This window comes from Notechis scutatus, chromosome 4 (genome assembly GCF_049901735.1).
Source record: "Notechis scutatus isolate UNSWTSFEM ecotype Mainland chromosome 4, rNotScu1.2, whole genome shotgun sequence".
Taxonomy (NCBI): Eukaryota; Metazoa; Chordata; class Lepidosauria; order Squamata; family Elapidae; genus Notechis; species Notechis scutatus.
Genome location: NC_142012.1, coordinates 158,848,100 through 158,869,643, shown reverse-complemented (window position 1 = coordinate 158,869,643; position 21,544 = coordinate 158,848,100). Strand labels below are relative to the sequence as shown.

At 47.3% G+C, this 21,544-nt stretch overlaps 1 protein-coding gene and 1 long non-coding RNA gene across 3 annotated transcripts in view; both read right to left on the bottom strand.

Annotated features, from left to right (window-relative positions):
* The window catches only part of LOC148130976 (uncharacterized), a 224,504-nt gene that overhangs the window by 100,248 nt on the left and 102,712 nt on the right, over positions 1-21,544 (bottom strand). The gene's annotated exons all lie outside the window — the stretch shown is intronic.
* SOX2 (SRY-box transcription factor 2) lies at positions 10,907-14,343 on the bottom strand. The gene has a single exon (XM_026666880.2). The coding sequence runs from the start codon at positions 13,330-13,332 to the stop codon at positions 12,349-12,351; it is 984 nt and encodes a 327-aa protein (XP_026522665.1). The 5' UTR covers positions 13,333-14,343; the 3' UTR covers positions 10,907-12,348.

The following is a 21,544-nucleotide window of genomic DNA, read 5'->3' as shown; positions in this document are numbered from 1 at the left end:
GTCCCCCAAGATGAGTTCCCCCACACACAAAAAAAAAATTATTGCTATTTGCAAGGTTGGCGACTGGACAGGGGAAACTCCCCCCCCCCTTTCTTTTTCAAGAGTTGAAACACGGGACAAGTCTTACAAAAGCCTCGCAGTGTAGCTGTCAGCAACTCACTTTTATTGGTTATTTCTGGAAGATGCAGTCCTGTAAAACCTCACTACCATTTATGACAAAAACAAAACAATTGTTTTAGGTGAAATCGCCTCTCGAGGGACTAACTTGCCAGGAATATAGAAAGGCTAACAAGGGCCTGTTTGATCTTTAACCTGAAGTCTAGAAATCTTCTTTCTTTCCTTTCCTCCTTCCTTCCTCCTTTCCTTCCTTCTTTCATGCCTTCCCTTTCTTTCTTTCTTTCTTTCTTCCTTCTTTTTCTTTCTTTCTTCCTTCTTTTTCTTTCTTTCCTTCCTCCCTTCTTTCCTCCCTTCTTTTCTTCCTTCTCTTTCTTTCTTTCTTTCTTTCTTTCTTTCTTTCTTTCTTTCTTTCTTTCTTTCTTTCTTTCCTTCCTTCTTTCCTTCCTTCCTTCCTTCCTTCCTTCCTTCCTTCCTTCCTTCCTTCCTGCCTTCCTTCCTTAGGAATCCGTACTTCAGTTTAAAAACCTCCTGGATCCACTCGGTTCTTTTAAAAAACAAAACCTGGCTCAGCTCTTAAGTCAACCTGAAAGAAAAGCTCATTTTCCAGAGACAGTTTGAATCAGGAGGTTTCTATGCTGTCGTTTCTAGAAAGATGAATCACAAACTGGTAACAGTTTCTGCCCTGCCCTTTTTTTTAAGGGCAGCTCCCAAACAAAGGGTTAAATTCAAAATCCAACCCCTCAAAAGATCTGCCTTAGCTAAGGTCGCCTTTCAGTTTTTTTCAGGGCCAGATTTTCAGGAGAACAGAAACCTCCGCAGTTTAGATATAGATATATGCTCTGGAGGCCCTGAGATTTTGAATCATCGAACACCATCAGTTTCTGACACAAACATGGGAATTGGCGCAATGGGGGAAAAAAAGAAAAGATTAAAAGAGAAGTGGTTACAATTGCGGGCTCTTTATCATATATTATTTCATTGATGTAGATTTGCAGTTTATCTTTAACCGCCAATCTCACCTACTCAGATGTCAAGATTGCTGGACCTTTTGCAAAAAGAAAAAAAAAAGATAAAAAAGGAGAAGCAAGCCCCCTCCCCTCTAATTTTGCAATTTTAAACAGCGCAGCAGTGACGTCAGGGGGTATTAGCATAGAGGAAGGGGCTGCAGTCAAGTATGGCGAAGATTGATAAGGCCCCTTCGGAGGAATTTGCTGCTTGTTTTCATGCATTCATTATGGCTCGCTGCCCTGCAGATTTTGCAATTTGTAAGAGCTTAGGTCTTGGGGGGGGGGGGGGGGGGAGAGGGATGAAGCTGTAGAAAGGGAACCATCTCGAGCTCTTTCCTAATCAGGGTCTCTCCCCCCCACACACAAAAAAGGACATTGAAAGGAGGATGTGCGCTGCTCCCGGAGTGTATGGTTTGCAGAAAGAATGCCAGGCATTGGTCTCTTGTCCCTTGTAAAATGAGGAGGGGGGGGTGGAAGGACCTGGGAAATCAGTCCTTACATACAGAAGGGCTAGCTGCCATTCATATTGAAGAGAGGGTGAGTTTGCCTACCTTTCTTGGGGGTTGGGGGTGGGGGGAGGGAAATAAGCTGCTTTGCCTTCAAATCTTTGTAGGATTGCAACCAGGGATCGCCTATCATAGGATGGCACTGGGTTGAGGAAGGATATAAAAGAACTCCCCGAGTCTTAGCAGGGAACCAACCCCATTTGAAGCCTTTTCCCCTTCTGTGGAAAGGTTATACAGAAATATTTCCAACATTTATTCGTCCACCCTCTGGGAAAACTTGCTATTACGAAGGTGGCAGGCTTACCTACCTTAGTACCTTGATGAGGTACCTTGATGGGGTACTAGGTCCCACCTGGCAGCCTGAGGTTTGATTCAGGTTTAACTCGGATTTAGAGACTCCCAAGGCGGGTCAAGCTAGGTCGTCCGTTTTACCCTGTGCTCCAGATCTGCTGGAGAGTGCCATTCAACATTGGGAAGGCAGGGAGTTTTGGGGGAAGCTGAGTTAGAAGCAAATGTTGAAGGGATGGGCTTGGAAAGCAAAGATTGGGGGTGTGGGCTGATCTACTTCCGCCCCCGCCCCCCCCCATTAAGGGTGAAGTCTGTTGTCCCTCTGCTAAGTCTTAGTCCCACAGTGCTAAATGCCTCTGCCAAAGGAGGCAATAGTTCTCGACCAAACCAGTGGGATACCTAGCAAGGAAGTGTAACATATAAGATAGGGGTCCCCAAACTTGGCAACTTTAAGACTTGTGGACTTCAACTCTCAGGATTCTCCATCCAGCTATGAGTTGAAGTCCACAAATCTTAAAAGTTGCCAAGTTTGGAGACCTCTGATATAAGGAAACTGGAGTACCGAGTTGGTGGTGTGGCCAGGAGAAAAGCAGAAACTCTTTAGAAGACTTTTTCGCCCAACTGAGTGACTCCCTTGAGCTGCCCTGGCTTAGCCTTCAAAGAAAATCTCTTCCTTGTTTCTCCACCTCCATTTTTCTCCAATGCGCGCAAACTTACCTACCTGGGCTTGCATTGCCAAAAGAGGCACTGCAAAAGGGAAAGAAAAAAGGACCTCAACTAAACTACCACCGCAGAGATCTTCCCAGAACAAAGTGATTTCTACTTGTTTCAAAGCCACCTGGGCCATTCCTCTTAGCTCGCCTGGAAAGCTGTGAGATCACATTTCCCTCTTCCAAACTCACCCGAACTTCGACTGGAAGTTGGAACCCACCATCCTGTTCGATGGAAGCGCTCTAAGATTTGGGATCCTTCATTCTGGAATATTGAAGCTGGACCCTTCCAGATCTCAGCCTCTCCAGATTTCCCTCACCCACCCACCCACGGAAAAAAACTAACTCCCACTGAAACCAGAGACTTGGTCACGTGAATGTCTTTCCTCCCAGCCTAACAAACGTTTAAACCCGAGTTGACAATCTGGCCTTAAGCTGAGTCAGCGCCGCCCCCCGCCCCCCCGGAATTTTCCTTGTCTGTGCTCTTGCAAAAACCCCTTGTCTACACGTGACTTCAACGAGGCAGCCCACCTGGATAGTAGCTACAGGTATTCTTGTAAATGCTGGGTTCACTCGGTGTGCGCAACTCGATCGGATTCCGACATGACACACGTCCCTTGGATTTGCACAGCCCGGAGGGTCAGGTTCACGTGACACTAAACACCCCCCCTCCTCCCATACACACAGGCTCACGCCCAAACTAATCAGGGTTTTAAAAACTAACCGCACATTAAGCATGCAAGTAGCCAGCTCGGATCTTTCACTTACCTGGTTTTAAGGATGTTGTGTAAAACCAAGCGCCTTTCGGAAGAGCTGGAAGAGAGGCAGCCTGCTACTACTTCTCCTTAATGGGGTGTGGATGGTTATTAATGGATTGCTTATGTTAACATGTCACTTGAAGGCAGAGGCAAAATTCTCACTTCTTTTAATGGGCTCACCGTGCATTCGCAAATACCTGATACACATATGTTAAATACACCATAAACAGCAGTCCAGCCAACACGCCGGACCCGTTGCGAGGCTGCGCGCGTTGTCCCTCCGCAGAGGCTGTTTCTGTTACACGGAAAATCCTTCGGGGCGTTTGAAAGTGCCCCGACGTGCTCTTTTAAGCCTTTAGCCACGGCCACATACAGGCGTCCCAAGGTTTGGCTCTTAAAGGCCGCCTTCATGCGTGAGTATTTTCCCCCTCGACGAGAGAGAACGCCTGAGCCATCACCTCTGAATCAACGCTTGCAAAATTAGCAAGGCCGCCTTGCCTTAAGACGAGTCGACGGTTATTTTTAGGAAAGGAGGAAGAATTGCTACCAAAAAAAAGTGGGTGTGCTTGTCATAATTAAACGGGGGTTGGACTGGGGGGAATACACAAAACAAATTAACTGGTGAGAATGCAGAGAAAGAGCTAAAAAAAAAATGAAACTTCTCCTTAGATCGAGGATCTGGGCTAAGCTTTAAAGAGGGAAATTAGCCTTTCTCTTTACTCTTGACAGTTCCTCCCTAACTCTTCCTCAACTTTGCATCACGTTAAAAAAAAAACCCCATCACTTCTATCTCTGGTACCGACTTCCTTTTATTTCTGTACCTGAAAATGTCCCATACTAGGCAGCTGTGCTTTTTTGCTAAGAAGATATAGTCCAGAACAGGTCGGTTAAAAAAATAATAATAATTAGGGCAGGGGACAGAGAGAGAGGAAGAGAGATTGAATTCGAATCGATTTTAAGCCTTTTCCTTCTAACTCGGGAGTTGAGCAGGACTCGAGACGCTCTTTGGTCTCCTAAAGACGCGGTCAGAGTTTGAGGTCCCAGCGACAACTGTCAAAAGCTGTCCTTTGGAGAAAACGCCTATGCCTATGGAGCTTCTCCACCATCCAGGAGAGGTCATGGCTGTTATTCCCCCAGGTGCTTTTTCCAAAACTTTCTTGGTCCAGGTGCCTTTTGGAAAAAGCACCTTTGGGTGTCATTTGCAAAGTTTTGTTTGAACTGTTAAGATACCAACTGCAGGGGGGGAGGGGGGAATATCAAAACTTCTAAACTTGGGGATGGGAACCCAACCGCCGTCCACCTGTTGGCCAATCTCCTTCCTTGGGGTGCGGGTGGAGGAAGGGTGGGTGGGGGAATCCATGGGTGGGAACCGCAAAGCTGTAAGGTAAAATGTACCAGAAGGAAACACAAGCCGTGGTTGTTGCTTAGCTGCCAAGGTGACAGTTGGAATTACTCCCCCTTCCGAGCTAACGCCAACCCTCGGAGGAAGTACACGCATCCCCCACCCCCACCCCAGCATTTCTTTGAAGGTGGCGGGGAGGACAAAAATAAAATAAAAATCAGCTATCGAAAAAGGCCGATTTAAAAGACAAGACAAAACAAAACTACGAAAATAAGGAGATGGCTCAAAGCTTGCAGATGTGCTCCTTCTGGAGGGTGGGAGAAGTTAATATCAAATAAAATCTCGATTTACCTGAGAAAATTATATGTGGTGCGTGGGTATGCGTTACATCCCTGCGCCCTCTCACCCACTCTCTCTCTCCCCCCTCTTTCTTTCTTTCTTTCTTTCTTTCTTTCTTTCTTTCTTTCTTTCTTTCTTTCTTTCTTTCTCCCTTTCTCTCTTTCTTTCTTTCTCCCTTTCTTTCTCCTTCTATTGGTAGGGATCAAACCCAGCGCGTTTCATTTCCTTCTGACCGTGGCCCACGGAGGAAGGCATGTGGCTTGCTTCATCCGCGGCTGGGCTCGCTTTAAACGTGAGCAACGTGTTAACTCCAAGGCCGCCAACACTTCTCTCCCGACCTTCAGGGCCCGAAAAGTCGAGTGGATGTGACTAAAGGTGGTTTCTTCCACCAGCTCTCTCTCGCTCTCTCTCTTTTTTTTTTTTAACCATGGATCTTTGGAGTGGTTCCACGTTTATTATCGCCGCCTAATCCAGCCTTAATATAACTTTCGAAAGGGGGGTGGGTGGGTGGGAGAGCGACGGTGAGTTTGGAAGCAAATGCTACCGCTGCTATTAGCTAGAACGTTAGAAGCAAGAGATTTACACCGAGGCTATTAACAAACAACACCGCCTCGTTGTCTTTGATCCCTCGGGGAGAAGAAAATCAGACCATCCGCTGTTTTTAGATTTCCTTTCTTGACCTCTCAAGGCCACCTCTAAGGTGGTCGTGTGAACGAACCTTTTAAGAGATGGGCGTGTGAACGAACTTCTTTCTCAACCTGTTTCTTGAGCAAGGTTTGCAGCGATGGGGCGATTGGCGTCCCTGCTTCCTTATCAGCAAGTATTCAACGTCCTCCCAAAAAGGAACCTACCCAGGATCCCGCCCTTCGATCACCAATCAGATTCCAAAACCAACCCGGAATCCATTCCTTGCGTGAAGTAAGACAGTAGCGTGCAGAAGTGATCTGACCCATTGGGAATGAGTGGACATAAAACTCTCACTGGGGGGGGCATATGGTAGGTGGTGTGGATCGCACACAGACCTCTATCCAAAGACAACCTAAGGAGACCATTTCCTCCCCACCCAATAAATAGGTGCGTTTCCTAAATAGACACGCATTCCCATCCGTCCTGCGATTGTTCCACTTCCCACGACTTGGAAAACAAAAAACAAAACAAATCCAAGAACCTAGGAAGCTAAACTAAACTGAGACAGGCTTCATGTGTTTTGCCTGCAAACCTGGAGTAAAATGCACCGTTTCTCTCCACCGCTGGCCCGCATCTCTGTGCTGCCGGATCCCCCCGCCCCCGCGCGCGTGTGCGCGTGTGGGGCACGGATATCCCGATTCACACCCGCAAGCCCTGCGGGGGATGGTCTCGCAGAGAAAGCACCGTTTTCCCTCGTTCTACCCCGAAATGGTGAGAGGTAGAAGTACCTTTAAAAACAATAATAAAGAAGGGGGGGGGAGCCGAAGAGATGCAGGGAGCTCACCCCGCTTTGAAGCCGTCCTGTCGGGGGCAGCCAGGTGGGGTCGCCTCCGGAGTGGGGGGAGGGAGGGGAGAAGAGATTCTCTCCGGAGCCCGCTCAACCGCAAGAATGTGTCGCTCGGCAGAATAAGGACAGCTATTACAACCAAATCTACTAGCAGTCTAAATAATTAATTGAACCGTTGCTCTTTGACCCCTGCAAAGTCCAATAGGGACCCGTTTGTAGTAATAATACCCCCCAAACGAGCCCTTGTCAAATATTCATTTAGTGGTTAATTCGAGCCATTCCCCCATGGGACAGGCTGTAATACCAGCCTCCGGCTTGCCAAGAAACCCTGTTGATCTACCTCGGAAGGTCAGCAAAATATTTTAACACGCCGTCTTTAAATCCTGAGGGAGGGAAGGGAGGTAGAAAAGTTGTGTGTGAGTGGTATGCAGATACACACACACACACACACACACACACACACATACATATGTGTGTGTGTGCATGTATGTATATATCTGCATGCCACGCACACACAACCTTATGTATGTGTGTATGTGTGTGTATATACATACATACATATATATATTTACAGAGGATCTCTTCATCATCTTCCTTCTGGCTCTGCCTTTTGGCCCAGGATATGAAATCTGTGATCGGCACCACCACGCCAACGCAAGAGAACCAACGCAAGAAAAGTTCCGCGCAGCCAGGATCTGAGGTTCCGCCTATTCCGTAAAGGATCATAAATGGTGGTTTGTTTGTTTGTTTTTTTAAAGAAAAAAGGGAAACGAAAACCGAAAAGATTCTAGAAAGTAAACGGGGATGCGGTTGGGGGAGAGAGGGAGGGAGAGAGGAGAGAGGAAAGCTAAGCGAAGGTGCACCGTACGGAAAAATCTCGAGGCTGGTTTGCATTTGCTAAATAGTCCGTTGAAAAACAAAGATTTGCATGGATAGCGTTTCTGTAGGGCTTACTTTCCTGTGGGCCAGCGGGGCCCTTGGAAATGCCTGCGTGATATCTGCAAGAGTGAGGACTTGGTCTTAAATACACACACACACACACACACACACAGAGAGAGAGAGAGACTGGGTGGTGCGTTGTTATCTTTGTTGTGTTATTATTTTAAAAAGAACGGTGCCATTATTTCCCAATTCCGCGCTCTCTCTCTCTCTCATTTGGAAGAGAAAACAAACTGTCCACTTCAAGAAGCATATTTGGTTACAAGAAACAATTTGCCAGATTTCTTTGACCCGCGCACTATCGAGGGAGGGGGGAGGGTTTAGTTTGGTTAAGCCGGATTCACCCCCTCACTTCTCAGTCCCCCACGTGTAGCTAACAAGCTAAACAAGCACAATGGCTACAGTTTTCCTTTGTCCGATTGTCAACGGTTATGGCTGTGGGGGGAAAGAGAGTGAGTGAGAAACTCCACCTAGAAAGTTAGATTTTCGAAGTCTCGAAAAGGAGAGAAAGGCAACCACAACTACAATTCCATTACAAATGGAAACACTTCCTTCCACTTTTCCGGGCGTTCATTAAGAAAGATGACAGACTTTGGGAAGGGGGCGATAAGAATTTCCGACAACACGTTTCTGTCCTGCGGTTAGGAGAGAAGAATAAACCGAGGACTGTCGATTTAAACGGCGCTTAAACGGCGGAGATAAACGGGTCCTTCCCGTTTAGAGGCCTGGTACAAGGGAAAGGCCGCGACGAACACAACCGCAATTTCGCAAAATGTAGGATTCACCCAAATGGGAGGCCCAAAAGGGCTGCGAGATCCACTTAAAAGAGGCGAAGTGGAAACACTTTTAAAAGCCTCGTATCGAAACACCCCACCCCAAGGCCGGTTTAATCCCAGGTAAAAGGCGCGAAGAAACCCAGAAACACTCGACCCGCCCTAATGCAGGCGTTTTCCTGACTGTCTTCCCCCCAATTTTTAAACGGGGGCCCGAATATTTTTTTTTTTTAGTCGGTAGATCCTGAGGTTTTAAACTGATTTCCCGGAGAAATTCAATAAGTGGTGGTGGGCAGGGAGGGTTTATAACAGCGAGGCAGTTCCAGCTTGCCGGTTCCAAATCGGTTAGGTGGCCCAGTGGAAGAAAGTGGCAGATATGGCCGCAAATAAAACGCCAGGAGGGAAGGAATAAAGGAAGGATGGAAGAAATGAAAAGAGAAAGGCCATTATATTTCTCGGCTCCGGGGTGGCATAACTCCCAATAGGAAATCTTCCTAGGGACGGCCACCGCTCAGGATTTAAATGCGGGTGGGTGGATGGCTGGGAAGGGAAAGGTGGGAAAGGTATATTCCCAATCTGGTTCCCTATCCAAAGCTAATCGTTCTGCCTTTCACCCGAGGCCTAAGAGGCCTCCGTCTATTGCTCTTGGTCGTCAGGCTCAGATCCTCCGAAGATAATAAATACAGGCCGGCGGAAATAAAATCCTACAGGCCGGGGACTTTTTTAAGTGGGGGAAATGTCTTTCCCTCTGCACCAGTTGGGATAGAGGCGCGCAAGGACAAGATTAAGCACTTCTGAAGCCAGGCACCACAGTCCAAAGATTTTTCTCCCAACCAAACCCCAACCAAAGCAGCAACCCCGGATGCATTTAAATCGACTTTCCTATAAGAGATTGGGGTGAGGACCAACATTTGAGTCTTTCCTTTCCACGGCTTGCCAGGGTGCTACTCCAGCAGGTGCGCCGCCGCTGCCCCGACGGAAGGGTCTGGGAAAAGGGAAGGAAACCTAGAGCCGACTTCCTTCGAAACGAACCCCGCTGCCCGCTTTTTCAAACAGAAACCTCTGAAGGCAGAGCAAAACCAAAAGGAAAAAGTTAACCAAGAAACACGTTCGCCAGCCGGATGCCGTCTATTTAACTGAGATTTTTTTAGAACTGGCGGGGGGGTGGGGGGAGAGAGGAGAAGATTCGCAGCCGCTTTTTAAAAATTATTATTGCAACAGGCTCGCGGGCGAAGGAAGAAATACGAGGAGCCGAAAGGGGGCTTTGGAGAAAAAAAAAACTTAGAGCTTTACAGCCCTGTAGGTGATTTACGTCGGAGTCATGGCTTCTATTTACGTTCCTCTCCTTCTTTTCTCTCCTTCCTTCCCTCCTTCCTTTCTTCTTTCTCTTTCTTTCCTTCCTTCCTTCCTTCCTTCCTTCCTTCCTTCCTTCCTTCTTCCTTTCTTCCTTCGTTCTTTCTATTTCCTTCCTTCCTTTCTTCCTTCTTTCCTTCCTTCCTTCCCTCCTTCCTTTCTTCCTTCATTCTTTCTCTTTCCTTCCTTCCTTCCTTCTTTCTCTTTCCTTCCTTCCTTCCTTCCTTCTTTCCTTCCTTCCTTCCTTCTTTCTCTTTCCTTCCTTCCTTTCCTCCTTCCTTTCCTCCTTTGTTCTTTCTCTTTCTTTCCTTCTTTCCTTCCTTCCTTCCTTCTTTCTCTTTCCTTCCTTCCGCAACACACAGGCACCAAGTCACGCGTTCCTAAAATACCCGTTTATCCCTTGCCCTGGAAAAAAAAGAAAAAAAAAGAGGAAAAAAAAAGAAAGCTAAGGGCCCCCTGATCGCCCCCAAACCTCCTCAACCTCACCGCTGCAATGTCGAAATATACAACTAGCCCGGAAGGGTGACGCTGCTTCTGCCCCCACCCGCCCCAAAGCCAGGATCCGCTCTCCGGCGAACCACAGCTCGCAGCGCCGAGCCCCCTTCGCCCTTTTCACATCCTGCTTCCGCGAGGCGACGGGGGAGAAGAGAACGAAGCGAAGGGAACCAGACGCCTCTGCCTGTTTTTTTTTCTTTTGTTTTCCTTCTTTCGGGTCTGGGCCAAGCAGCCCATTTCCGAGGGAAGAGGTTTTTTTGAGGGGGGGGCATTTCGCAACAAGTGGTCGCTTCTCCCTCCCCCACCCCAAACGCCGCCAAACTACCTTTTCCACGCCGGAGGAATTAACCACCGCCACCGCAACAACAACGCCGTCGCCACCATCATATCCTATCGTAATTTAACAAGCAACCTTTTCATTACAACCTTCTCCGAGAATTACAAAGAGCAAAAGCCAGGAAAACTAACCGCTTAGGTGCATTTTACCTTTGGTGAAAGAATGATCATTTCATACGCCGATCGACCGTTCGTTGTTCGGTGGATTTTTGAAATGCCGTTTTCCTTTTCATTAAAAAAAGTAGCTCGAGTTATAAAGGACCCTGGAAAAGCAGACTGTGGGGCTTGCCCTCGCTTTGCAGCAGTTTGATGCTATGCTAAAATCATTTAACCCCACAGCATACACCACGACAAAACCTTGACCAAATTGAACTGGTGCTTTTTTAAAAAAAACAGCAACAACTAAATGAATAAACGAGTGAATAAAGTGCATCCTGCTTGTAAAAATAAATCAAAGACTCGAATGTAATTTCAGTGTCCATATTTCAAAAATTTATTTATCTCAAACTGTGTATAATGGTGTAAAAACTGAGGTTGAATATGAACCTGTTTAAAAGGATGGTATTAGTTCAAATATATATATATATATGGGTATATATACATATTCTCGTGTGTGTTCATACCTACACACATATGTATATATAAATATATGAAGGACTGTTGCCAGACTGATTTCAGATAATACACAGCCGAGTTTTAAAGTACAACTACTGGAAATGAGAAGAGGGGGGGGAAAATAAAAGAACTTAAAATGTCATCACAATAAATTTACAGAAATATTACAAACCATAAGAAAATGTTTCAAACACAGTTTTAGGTTGCTCTTTTGTTGTCCTTTTAGCCAAACAGGATAAAGTTTGGAAACAAAAAAGGGCTATTTTAAATTAACAAAGTATGTGGATCTGCAAGACAAGGTTTGTTTGTTTTTAACAATGTGTAAAAAAAAAATGTAGTACATCCTAAACTGTTGCCCCTTTTTATTAAAAACAAAAACAAAACAGTTCAGTGGTATGCAATTACTTATTCTATTTAATTTTTTTTGCTGTTTGTACAATTTGCTAAAACAATTAAAATGCCCAGATCTTCCTTTTAAAGTAAAATTCACTTCCTTATTTGTGTGTGTGTGTGTGTGTGCTGCTGCTATAAATTCATTTGCAATCACTACACCATCATAAGCAGACTTTGTTGTATTTTAAAAATAATTGGCAAATGCTTAGGGGGGGGGGTTCCCCCCCCTCTGTCTCTCTTTTTAATATAAACAATGAACTTTTTTTTGATTGCCATGTTTGTTTTGATAAATACTGTACAAAAGTTGCTTGCAAATATTAAAACATTTCCCATCCCCTTTCCCTCCTCTTTCCTACGTCTCTTTCTGGAGACTAGTTCTAAAGAATAGGAATAAAAACTTTTTTTTTTTATTTAAAAAAAAAACTTTTTTTTGCAAAGTACCGTTTTTTTTTAACTGGAACTGGATGGCAGGGCGGGGGAGAGAAATGTTTGTTTGGTGGGTCAAAACAAGTTGAGTGGAGTTGATCCCTCTCCAAGCGGAGGAGGAGGAGGGGAAGTTCCTGTACAAGTTCCTGGTTGGGTTATTAATATTAATATTATTATTATTATTAGGTTGTGGTTTTGTTTTTCTTTCCCTTTCTGGTTTTTTTCTTTTGTATGCGATCTGCTTTCCCCTACCTAGTTATTCTCTGTACAAAAATAGTGTCCGCCCGCGCCCCCCCCCCGCCCCCAGAAAAAAAGAGGAGAGGAAGAAGAGGGAGAGGGAGGGGGAGGGGAGAAAGGCAGAAGAGTCCAACATCGCTAAGAAAAGTTTCGTCTTGCTTGAATTTCGGGTTTCTCGCGCTCCTTCCTGCCGAGCCGCCCCCAACCCCCTCCGCCCGCCCGGGCCGCCCCCTGGGTCTCTTACATGTGGGACAGAGGCAGCGTGCCGTTTATCGCCGCTCCTGGCACAGGTGCGTTCTGGTAATGCTGCGACATGTGCAGTCTGCTGGGGGCGGCCGTCTCCGCCACCTCGGCTCCGGGCAGGTACATGCTGATCATGTCCCGGAGGTCTCCGCCTTGGCAGGGAGCTCTGGAGTGGGAAGAGGACGTGACCACGGGCGGGCTGGAGCTGGACTCCGTCTTGACCCCGGAGCCCATGGAGCTCAGCCCCATGGCCGGGGTGGCTTGCTGCGCGTAGGACATGGTGCTGTAGGTGGGCGAGCCGTTCATGTAGGTCTGGGAGCCGGTCATGGAGTTGTACTGCAGGGCGCTCACGTCGTAACGGTGCATGGGCTGCATCTGGGCGGCGGCGGCGGCGGCTGCGGCGGCGGCGTTGTGGGCGTTGAGCCCCGGGTGCTGCGGGTAGCCGAGCTGCTCCTGCATCATGCCGTAGCCGCCGTTGGTCCAGCCGTTCATGTGCGCGTAGCTGTCCATCCGCTGGTTGACGCCGGCGGCGCCCAGCGGAGCCCCCACGCCGACTCCCGCGCCCATGGAGTTGGAGCCCGGCGCCAGGAGCCCTCCGGGCAGCGTGTACTTATCCTTCTTCATCAAAGTCTTGGTTTTCCGCCGGGGCCTGTATTTATAATCCGGGTGTTCCTTCATGTGCAGGGCGCGCAGCCGCTTGGCCTCGTCGATGAAGGGTCTCTTCTCGGCCTCGGATAAAAGTTTCCACTCGGCCCCCAGGCGCTTGCTGATCTCCGAGTTGTGCATCTTGGGGTTCTCCTGGGCCATCTTCCGCCGTTGGCCTCGAGACCACACCATGAAAGCGTTCATGGGTCTTTTGACCCGGTCGGGGCTGTTCTTCTGGCTGTTGGCCCCGCCGGCGTTGTTGTTCCCTCCCGGGCCTCCCCCCGGAGTCGCCTGGGGGGCGGGAGGCTTCAGGTCGCTTTCCATCATGTTGTACATTCAAGCGGTTTTTTGGGTGCCGGCGGCGGGGGAGCGCGCAGCAGCGGCGAGGTTCGCCCAGCAACCCGGGGACGGGCGGTTAGAGGCAACTGGAGCTCATACAGGGGAGCCCCCGCGAGGGGCGAAGAAGTCCGACGGGTCGCTGCCTCCTCTTTCCCCCGCCCGGCCGGAGTCCAAGAGGCGGCGGCGGCGGCGGCGGCGGCAACAAGCAGCAACAACAGCAGCCCCCCCTCCTGCCTGCCCGCCTGCCTGCCGGCCAGCCCAGCCAAACCAGCGAGGAGCCGCCAAGGAAGCGCGAGGCAGCCAGTCAGGAGCAAAAGGGTGTCCCGTACCGGGCTGGGCTTCTCCGGGAGGGGAGCGCTGCCCCCCCCAGCACCAAACTCCGCCGAGGGGGACCCGCGCCGGGATCGCCTTCAACTGGCCGGCCGGCGACGGCAGCAAACAGCGAGGAAGATCGGCGACGGCAGCTCTCGGACGACGGTTTATTCGCGGCGCTTCATAACAAAGGAGGCTGGATCGGAGCGTCTCTGCAGGGACAAACTTCTTCCAAGAACCGGCCGCCGGCGTCTCCCCTCCTTCGGCCGCCTCTCCTTGCAATCTTGCCCCCCTCCCCCTACTCACCGGAGCTCGGAGTCTTAAGGAACCAGCCCGGGGTCCTTGTTGCCCCCGTCCCTCTTTGGCTGGGCTTTGTTGTGCTGACCCCCACCCCCCGCCAAACCCTCTCCCTCTCCCTGGTCTCCCTCTCTCCTTCTCTCTCTCTCTCTCTCTTTCTTTCTTTCTCTCTCTTTCTCTCTTTCTCTCCCTGCCTTGACAACTCCGGATACTTTTTTGAACAAGTTAATAGACAACCCATCCATGTGATGGGGGGCTTGTCAGGGAATAAATGCGTCCGCCCCGGCCAATCAGCGCGCTCCGGCTTCCTCCACTGAAGACTAGTCTCCCCGGCGAGTTTTGCATGAAAAGGGGAGGGGCTTCCCGCGCGCGCCAGCCGGGACGGCTCGGCTCGGCTCGGCTCGGCTCGGCTCGTGTTGGGGGGTGGGGGTTGGAAGGAGAGAAAGCGGGCAGGCGGGAGGCGGGCCTTTGGGAGGAGGCGAAAGCGCTTCCCCGCGGGCCCCTCGGAGCGCCTCTTACGAGCAACAGGTCACACACGCCTCGCGGAGGAAGTGTGTAAACAGCATTGTGGCTACATTAAAAAAAAAAAAAGCAAAAACAACGCGCCCCCTCCGAGGAAGGCCTGCTCGGCTGCAAAGTTGGTGGCGCCTTACAAAAAAGAAAGAGAGAGAGAGAAAGAGAGGAAGGAAGGAAGGAAAAGGAAAGGAAGGAAAGAAGGATGTAAAGAAAGAGAAAAAGGGAGAGAGGGAGAGAGAAGAAAAGTTGCAATACTTTTGTAAAGCGTGGTTGCTTCCGCCCCTTGCGAAAACAGGGTCTGGCTTTCCGATAACAGGCAAGAGGGGTCGTCTCTAGCTAGGCCTCCTCAGAGATCCCCGGGAGGGGGAGGGATCCCCGATCGTCGGACCGGCGCAAGATCCGGGAGTAGGCTGGAGGTTATTCCCAGAGCTGATTCCTGGCGGCTGATTCCCCACAGAATGCATCATCCTCGCAGGGCAAAGCGGGGGCGGGACTTGCGGTCTAAGGCAGGGGTCTCCAACCTTGGCAACTTGAAGCCTGGCGGACTTCAACTCCCAGAATTCCCCAGCCAGCTGGCTGGAGAATTCTGGGAGTTAGAAGTCCGCCAAGCTTAAAATTGCCAAGGTTGGAGACCCCCTGGTCTAAGGAATCTAGAAGAGAGCCACGTACTGGGGAAAACAAACTGGGTTGATCTCTCTCCTAGAATAACAACCGTTGGCAAAGGCGACCTGTCCTGTCCCAGATCCTCGTGCTAAGTTCCCCTGTAGGATGGCGCTGCGCACCCGTCTCCCAGCACGTGAGGTGGGGCTTCCCTCTCCCTCTCTTCCTCCGAGGAGCAGAGCCGAGGGCGTCCAACCTCAGGCCTCTTAGCCCTTCTCCTAGATCGCCGCCCACAGGCGATCTTCTGTCACCTGCCGGTCCAGTCGCGATTCCGCGTGTCCTTTCCATCTCTGTCCAACTGGCTGGAAAGCCCGAAACTTATGGCCAAGTAACGACTTGCGATAGACGCGGGTAGTTTTTTTCCCCCTTCTCCCCTTCCCCGACCGCCGCCAGCCCCCCAACCGCCCCCAATTCCACGGCTGGAAGCCACGCCGAGCTGCGCGCTGGACTCTCCTCCTGAACACCCGATTTTCTCCACCAGACGTTTGGAGGCAGGCAAGAAGCACAACAAGTGCGGTTTCTCTCCCGCAACCCGGAGGGGGTGTCTTCTCTTCTCTCCCTCCCCCCTTGCCTCTTTTTCTTCCACAAAGCGAAAAGGGAAGAGATTCAATAAAACCCACTCACGCTCACACGCGCGCTCCCTGGAACTGGAAGCATAAAGGCGTTTCTCTCCTCCCTTCCTCCTCCCTTCCTTCCTCCCCCGCCGCCCCCGCGGGCCTTTAAACATTTTTCTTCCCCCTGCAATTTTAAAGTGCAGCATTATTCCTTCTCAACGTACACATACACACACACAGAGAGAGGGAGAGAGAGAGAGAGAATACCCCGTAAGGCTTAGAAAGCAGGTGCGCAGGTACAATAGGAGCAGGCCGAGAAAAGCAAAGGAGAAGTGAAACGCCGCCGAGATATTTTGGGGGGCGGGAGGGGGAAGGGAGCCAATTCGGGGATGCTCCGGGGAAACGAGAGCGCGCCAGCCGGGAGCGCGCAATCCGGTTTGCGGCGAAGCTTCTTTTTGCAACCAGAGATGTGACGGAGGGGGGGGGGGGGCGGAGAGAGAAGGTTCAAGAGGTGAGAGCCCTGACAGCACAACCGTTGCAAATAGGTAGTTTTGTTTTGTTTTTGTTTTTTTGCTGTCAGTACAAGCTGCTAAACAAAAGCGCCAGCTAAGTTTATTTCCGCCAGGCTCTTGTGCTGGTGGGATCGTTGTGGGGGTGGGGGTGGGGGTGAAAACGCACTTAAAATACCATGAAAGAAGTGGGGAGGGGGTGGAAAGAGAAGGAACAGCGATAAAAAGAGAAATAAATGTTCAGCCATGTTTGCTACATGAACTGCTTAAACGTGCAGGATTCGTCTCTCTGAAAAAAAAGGCAAAACACAGCCGGATTGACTGGCGAGCACATTTTATTCTGAACTCGGGAGGAGAAGGGAGGAAGAAGGGTTTTATTTTGCCCCCAAACTCCCCCTTCCTCCCGCTATAATTATTTTCTTGCTGCCCCCCCCCGTCCATTTTCACGGGAGGGGATTTTTCCCGATAGCTGGTGCTTAAACTTACAGAATTCGATATAGTTTGCACCCATTTTTTTTAAAAAAAGCTTCTGAACTTTGTTTTTAAGTTTTAAGCAAATGGAAGGTTAAAAATAATAATAATATAGAAAAGGTGTTGGGGTTTCTCTTTCTTTTCCTTTGGTTTTCTTTGGGGGGGTGGGTGGGGGAGGTATCCTGAGACGCCTCTCAGACCTCTGAAATTATTGATGTCTTTAAAGGTAGGTAAAGCTCAGAAACACAGGGAAGAGGCCCACAAGCGGAAAAGTTGTTTGGAAATACACAAAAGGAGAAACGCCTGGAAGGGCGCGCTGAACTTTCTGATCGGGGGTTTTGGCATAGGCTTACTGCGCCCCCTACTGGTCTCTCTGCATTTCCCCCTCTAGAAACAAAACGAAAGGGAGAGAGAGACGAGCCGACTATAGGGAAACTCCTATAGTTACTACTGAATATGATCGCTGTTATTAAGTTGGCATGTTCTGCTTTGCTGACCTCATTAGCGTGAGTTGGCTTGTTCGTGGTTTCCCCTTCTGCTGAGAATGATCGGTTCAGAAAAAGAAATGGGGGGGCTGCAAACTTCAGACATGATTTTAATTTTCTTGAATTCCCTGATCTGATTTGCAGCCGCAGATTTTCTATTCGTGATTCCCACCTTTCCAATATTGAAAAAAAAAAATTAAAAAAATAAAATAAAAGTAAAGAGCAGCTATCCAGACCTTGCCGTGTAAGCCCATCCGAGTTGTCCAAACACTGTATGTTAACTTTGCTGTTTACCCTAACACTCGAAAAAGTCCTCTAAACAAACAAACACCAGCAAAACTGAAACTAAACATGGGCAATTAAGTTCGAAGGAAAATAATGGGTGTGGAGGTTGTGATTTGCTCGGGGAGTAAAACAATGAAAAACGGATGGATATTTAAAATTTACAGCCAAGCAGCCTACGCGGCAAGGAAGGCGCCCTCCTCTCCAGCTTAACGCTATAACTTAGATGCTTTTTTTATTATTATTATCGGCCCTGAACCCTATAATAAGAGGTTTAAGTAGTTGGTTTGTCTCTCGCCTAATTGTATTTACCCCATAAATAATCCGTGTCTGCTTTACCGGGGGCGTTTAGCGTTTTATTTTAATGAGCTGCGTTTTCGGAATGGATGCAGGTCAAAAGTCCCCGCAGTAGATCCCGAATGGGTTTAAGATGAAAAAAAAAAAAAATTAAGATTTTTTTTTAAAAAAACCCTATCTTATAAATAAGATAAAAAGCGATCAGGGTTTTCCCTTGACGCCTTCTGCTTTCCAGCGCGCGGCTCTTCCGCAACTTTCGTAAGATCATCTTTTTAAGTTTTCTCTGAAAAATCACATTTGTGGTCACGGAAGTGGAAAAAGACGGCGCAAATCCCGGTGCCAAAGGCTGTTCAGACGAGCGCCGTCGCGCTCCTCCTCTCCCACATGTAAGGTCGTCTGGGCCTGGTGGAGAAGAGAGCCTGAGAGCGGGGTTTTAAATCAGAGGGTTTTTGTTTTTTTTCCCCCAAAAAACCGCGTGGGCTAAAAATGCACGAACAGGCAAAAGAAAGAGATCGGCCTTTTCCCCCATTCCCAGAGTTTAATATTCGGACAAGCGGCCGGACACGTTTTAGCCGCGTCTCTCTCTCTCTTTTGGTCTTTTCTTTCTGATAGTATAAAAAAACAACTCCCAAGTGCTTTTTTGGGGGTGTCGGGTGGGCGCTGCCCACGTTCAAAACGCCAAGCAGGGTATCAAACGCCCGACCATCTTTCTCACTTCGTGCAAAATTAGTCGAGTGTTGTATTTGAAGAAGGATTGGGTTGGGATAAGATTTATTTTTTTTAAATCCTAATACTGGTTTGTTTCACTTCGGGCTTTTCAATCCAAACTTCTCAAGGCTATTTATCTTGTCTTACGGGAGAAGGGAGGGGGGGAATCGTCAATACCTTCCCCCTCCTCTCTCTCTCTCTCTTTCTCTCTCTCTTTTCCCCCTTTCTTTGGTGGAAACGGAGGTTTAACTCGCACCAATTAGGCGAGAACTAGCCAAGCAACTTACTATTATGATGCTCGTTAAAAACCCTTCTTTTCTGCATCTGCATTTGAGTGTGTTCTCCCGGCCTGTTAATCTTCTTATGGAAATGAAGCTGAACGGCGGGGAACGAGCGGATACTTAGAGAATGTCCTTGTTAGGAAGGAATTTCTCAGCATTGTTAATTAGCAGCGTTCGAACGACCACCAGTATTGGGGAGGGGGGGATGAATGGGTGGGGGAGAGGAAAGAGTCTGTTTAACCACTCACAAGCCCTTCGTGGAGGTAAGAGCTGCACAAAGCTATTATTAGTAGTAATAGTGTTATTATTATCATCGGATCGTCCCAAGCACCGCTATCGCCGTCGCCAAACCGCATGTTCTAACTTGGAAAAGGAGCTCTACAAAAAAACTATATAGGGTTAGGGTTATATATCTATCTCGTGTCTGACCATAGGGGCTACACTTTGTACCTATGCAGGCATTTGTGTATTAGTCTCTCTCTCTCTCTCTCTCTCTCTCTCTCTCTCTCTCACTCCCTGTGAAATATTGCCTTGATCTCATAACTCAGTTTCATGCAGACAATTTAGGGAAGGAAGGAAAAAGTTTTTAATAGTGGCTTCCTAAGGAGGAGGAGGAGAAGATGAAGGATGAAAGGAGAAGGAGAAGGAGGAGAAGAAAGGAGGACGATGGATGAAGGGAGGAGGGAGAAGAAGGGGAAAATGAAAGAGGAGAACTAATATTAGCGAGACTCACAAATATGCTCTAGTTATCCCTTACCAACTTTGAACAACCGTTACATCTTAATACATCAACAAATATCTCAACAAATCTTTCCTGAAAGTGTTAATATTTTTTTTTTTTGGCAGTTCTAGGAATAATGAGAGTTCTGATGAAAAGAGGAGGAGAAGTAGATCTTATAAGGGAAAAAGTGCCATTGGAGTGGGTGGCAGATGCCAAAAAAGAAAAAGAAAAAAGGAATACTTGTTTTCCTCTGATTAAAATGGATTGGGGCATCTCTTCTCTATAAATCTCAGTTGGCCTTGCTTAAAACTGTAATGGAGTGTCATGTTGTCTCTAATCCTGACACTTTGGAAACTGAGTGAACAAATAAAGATATCTCTAGAGGCTAATCTGGGTTAATCATAATAAAGACTAGCAGATCAAATACGATGAAAATGATAGGCAACATTATTAGTAATGTCAGTTTTATTAATATTGTATGAGCCAAATATACTGGTATGGAATACTTTGCAGCTGTGTTATTAGTAAACCTAGATCACCAATCTGTTGTATTACCTCTTGTCGTGACATGATTCACATAATATATTGAGTTTTCTGGCTTACACCATAAACCAAAGGAGCACTATAAACCAAGCCCGACAGAAAATGTGTTACATACATTACACTAAAAGTTTTAAGTAGCTGCTATTTTCTACTAAAACCTTTACTCAGACCACACATGCTCTTTGAACATTGCTAAGTACAGTAATACTTTCTCTGGAAAAAAATAATAATTCAATTAATAATGAAAAAAATAATACAATAAAAATGGGACCTGGCTTTGGGTACAGTCTATATGTTGAAAATATGGGATTCTACTATATTAATAAAGATTTCTTTTTTCCCAGAAGTGATTTGAAGGAAATTTTAAAAAAAATCCCTGTATATTGGTAATTAATCACTCCCTCTCCCCCTCCTACACACACTTCACAGAATGGCTGAACATAACTATTTGTGATGAAAAGAGCTAGAACTAAATGAATATACAGCATTCACATTATACACACATACATAGAATAATGTGTGTGTGTGTGTGTGTGTGTGTGTGTGTGTTTCTCTCTGTGCATTTTATATTCATTACTGGTTGCCTTAAAATCACTGTTGATGATAATTCAGCTCCTTCTTTATATATATAAAAATCTGTCAGATTACTTCTGAAGGGAAGAGATGGTAGTATTTCTTACCAAAATTAAATCTACCCAATAATTCAGACTTTTCTGTTTTGCAATGTTTCAGACTGCTGAAGGAATGCAGATCACGCTTTGCAAAGAATTCTGGAGTCATTATTATGCCTTAGAATTCCTTTGTTGCTATAAGAAAGAAAGAAGAAAGAAAGAAAGAAAGAAAGAAAGAAAGAAAGAAAGAAAGAAAGAAAGAAAGAAAGAAAGAAAGAAAGAAAGAAAGAAAGAGAAAAGAGAGTTCTTTGTTTATATTAAGAATTCTTAATATAATTATATAATACATAATTATACAATTCTTTATATTAAGAATGCCAGACCAGAATTACAGTATATTCTCCATCTAATCATATACACCACTTTCTTACTCTGAAAACTAACTTCCAAACAATTGAGAGGAAGAGTTCTGATTTGGACCAAAATCAAAACAAGTGGAAGCAAACACAAGCAAGTAACTTTCAAAGGAATTTCTCTGTTTTATCTTCCAGAAAGCATGATTAAGGGAGAGTTTCTAAAGAACATGAATAACCCAGAGATCACATTAAGCCACCTGTTAAACCAGAGCCTGGCAGATCAACTTACTTCATTTCAAATTATTACACTAATTTTCAGCCTGACCCGTAATATTCTTGCTACAATTAAGTTGATTTCAATATACCTACTTTTCAAGGGAAAGGAATTTAGGATGCCAGCTGTACATGCGATTAGGTGGGAAGAAAGGAAGGAAGGAAGGAAGGAAGGAAGGAAGGAAGGAAGGAAGGAAGGAAAGGGAAGGGAAGGGAAGGGAAGGGAAGGGAAGGGAAGGGAAGGGAAGAGAAGCTATACACACAGACAGTAAATTGTGTTGTAATTTTGGGCATACTACTGAGTAGCCAAACACTGTATGTATAGCATTGCTC

Coding starts and splice junctions, on each gene's coding strand:
- SOX2 (XM_026666880.2), bottom strand. CDS start 13,332: ATGTACAACATGATGGAAAGCGACCTGAAGCCTCCCGCCCCCCAGGCG.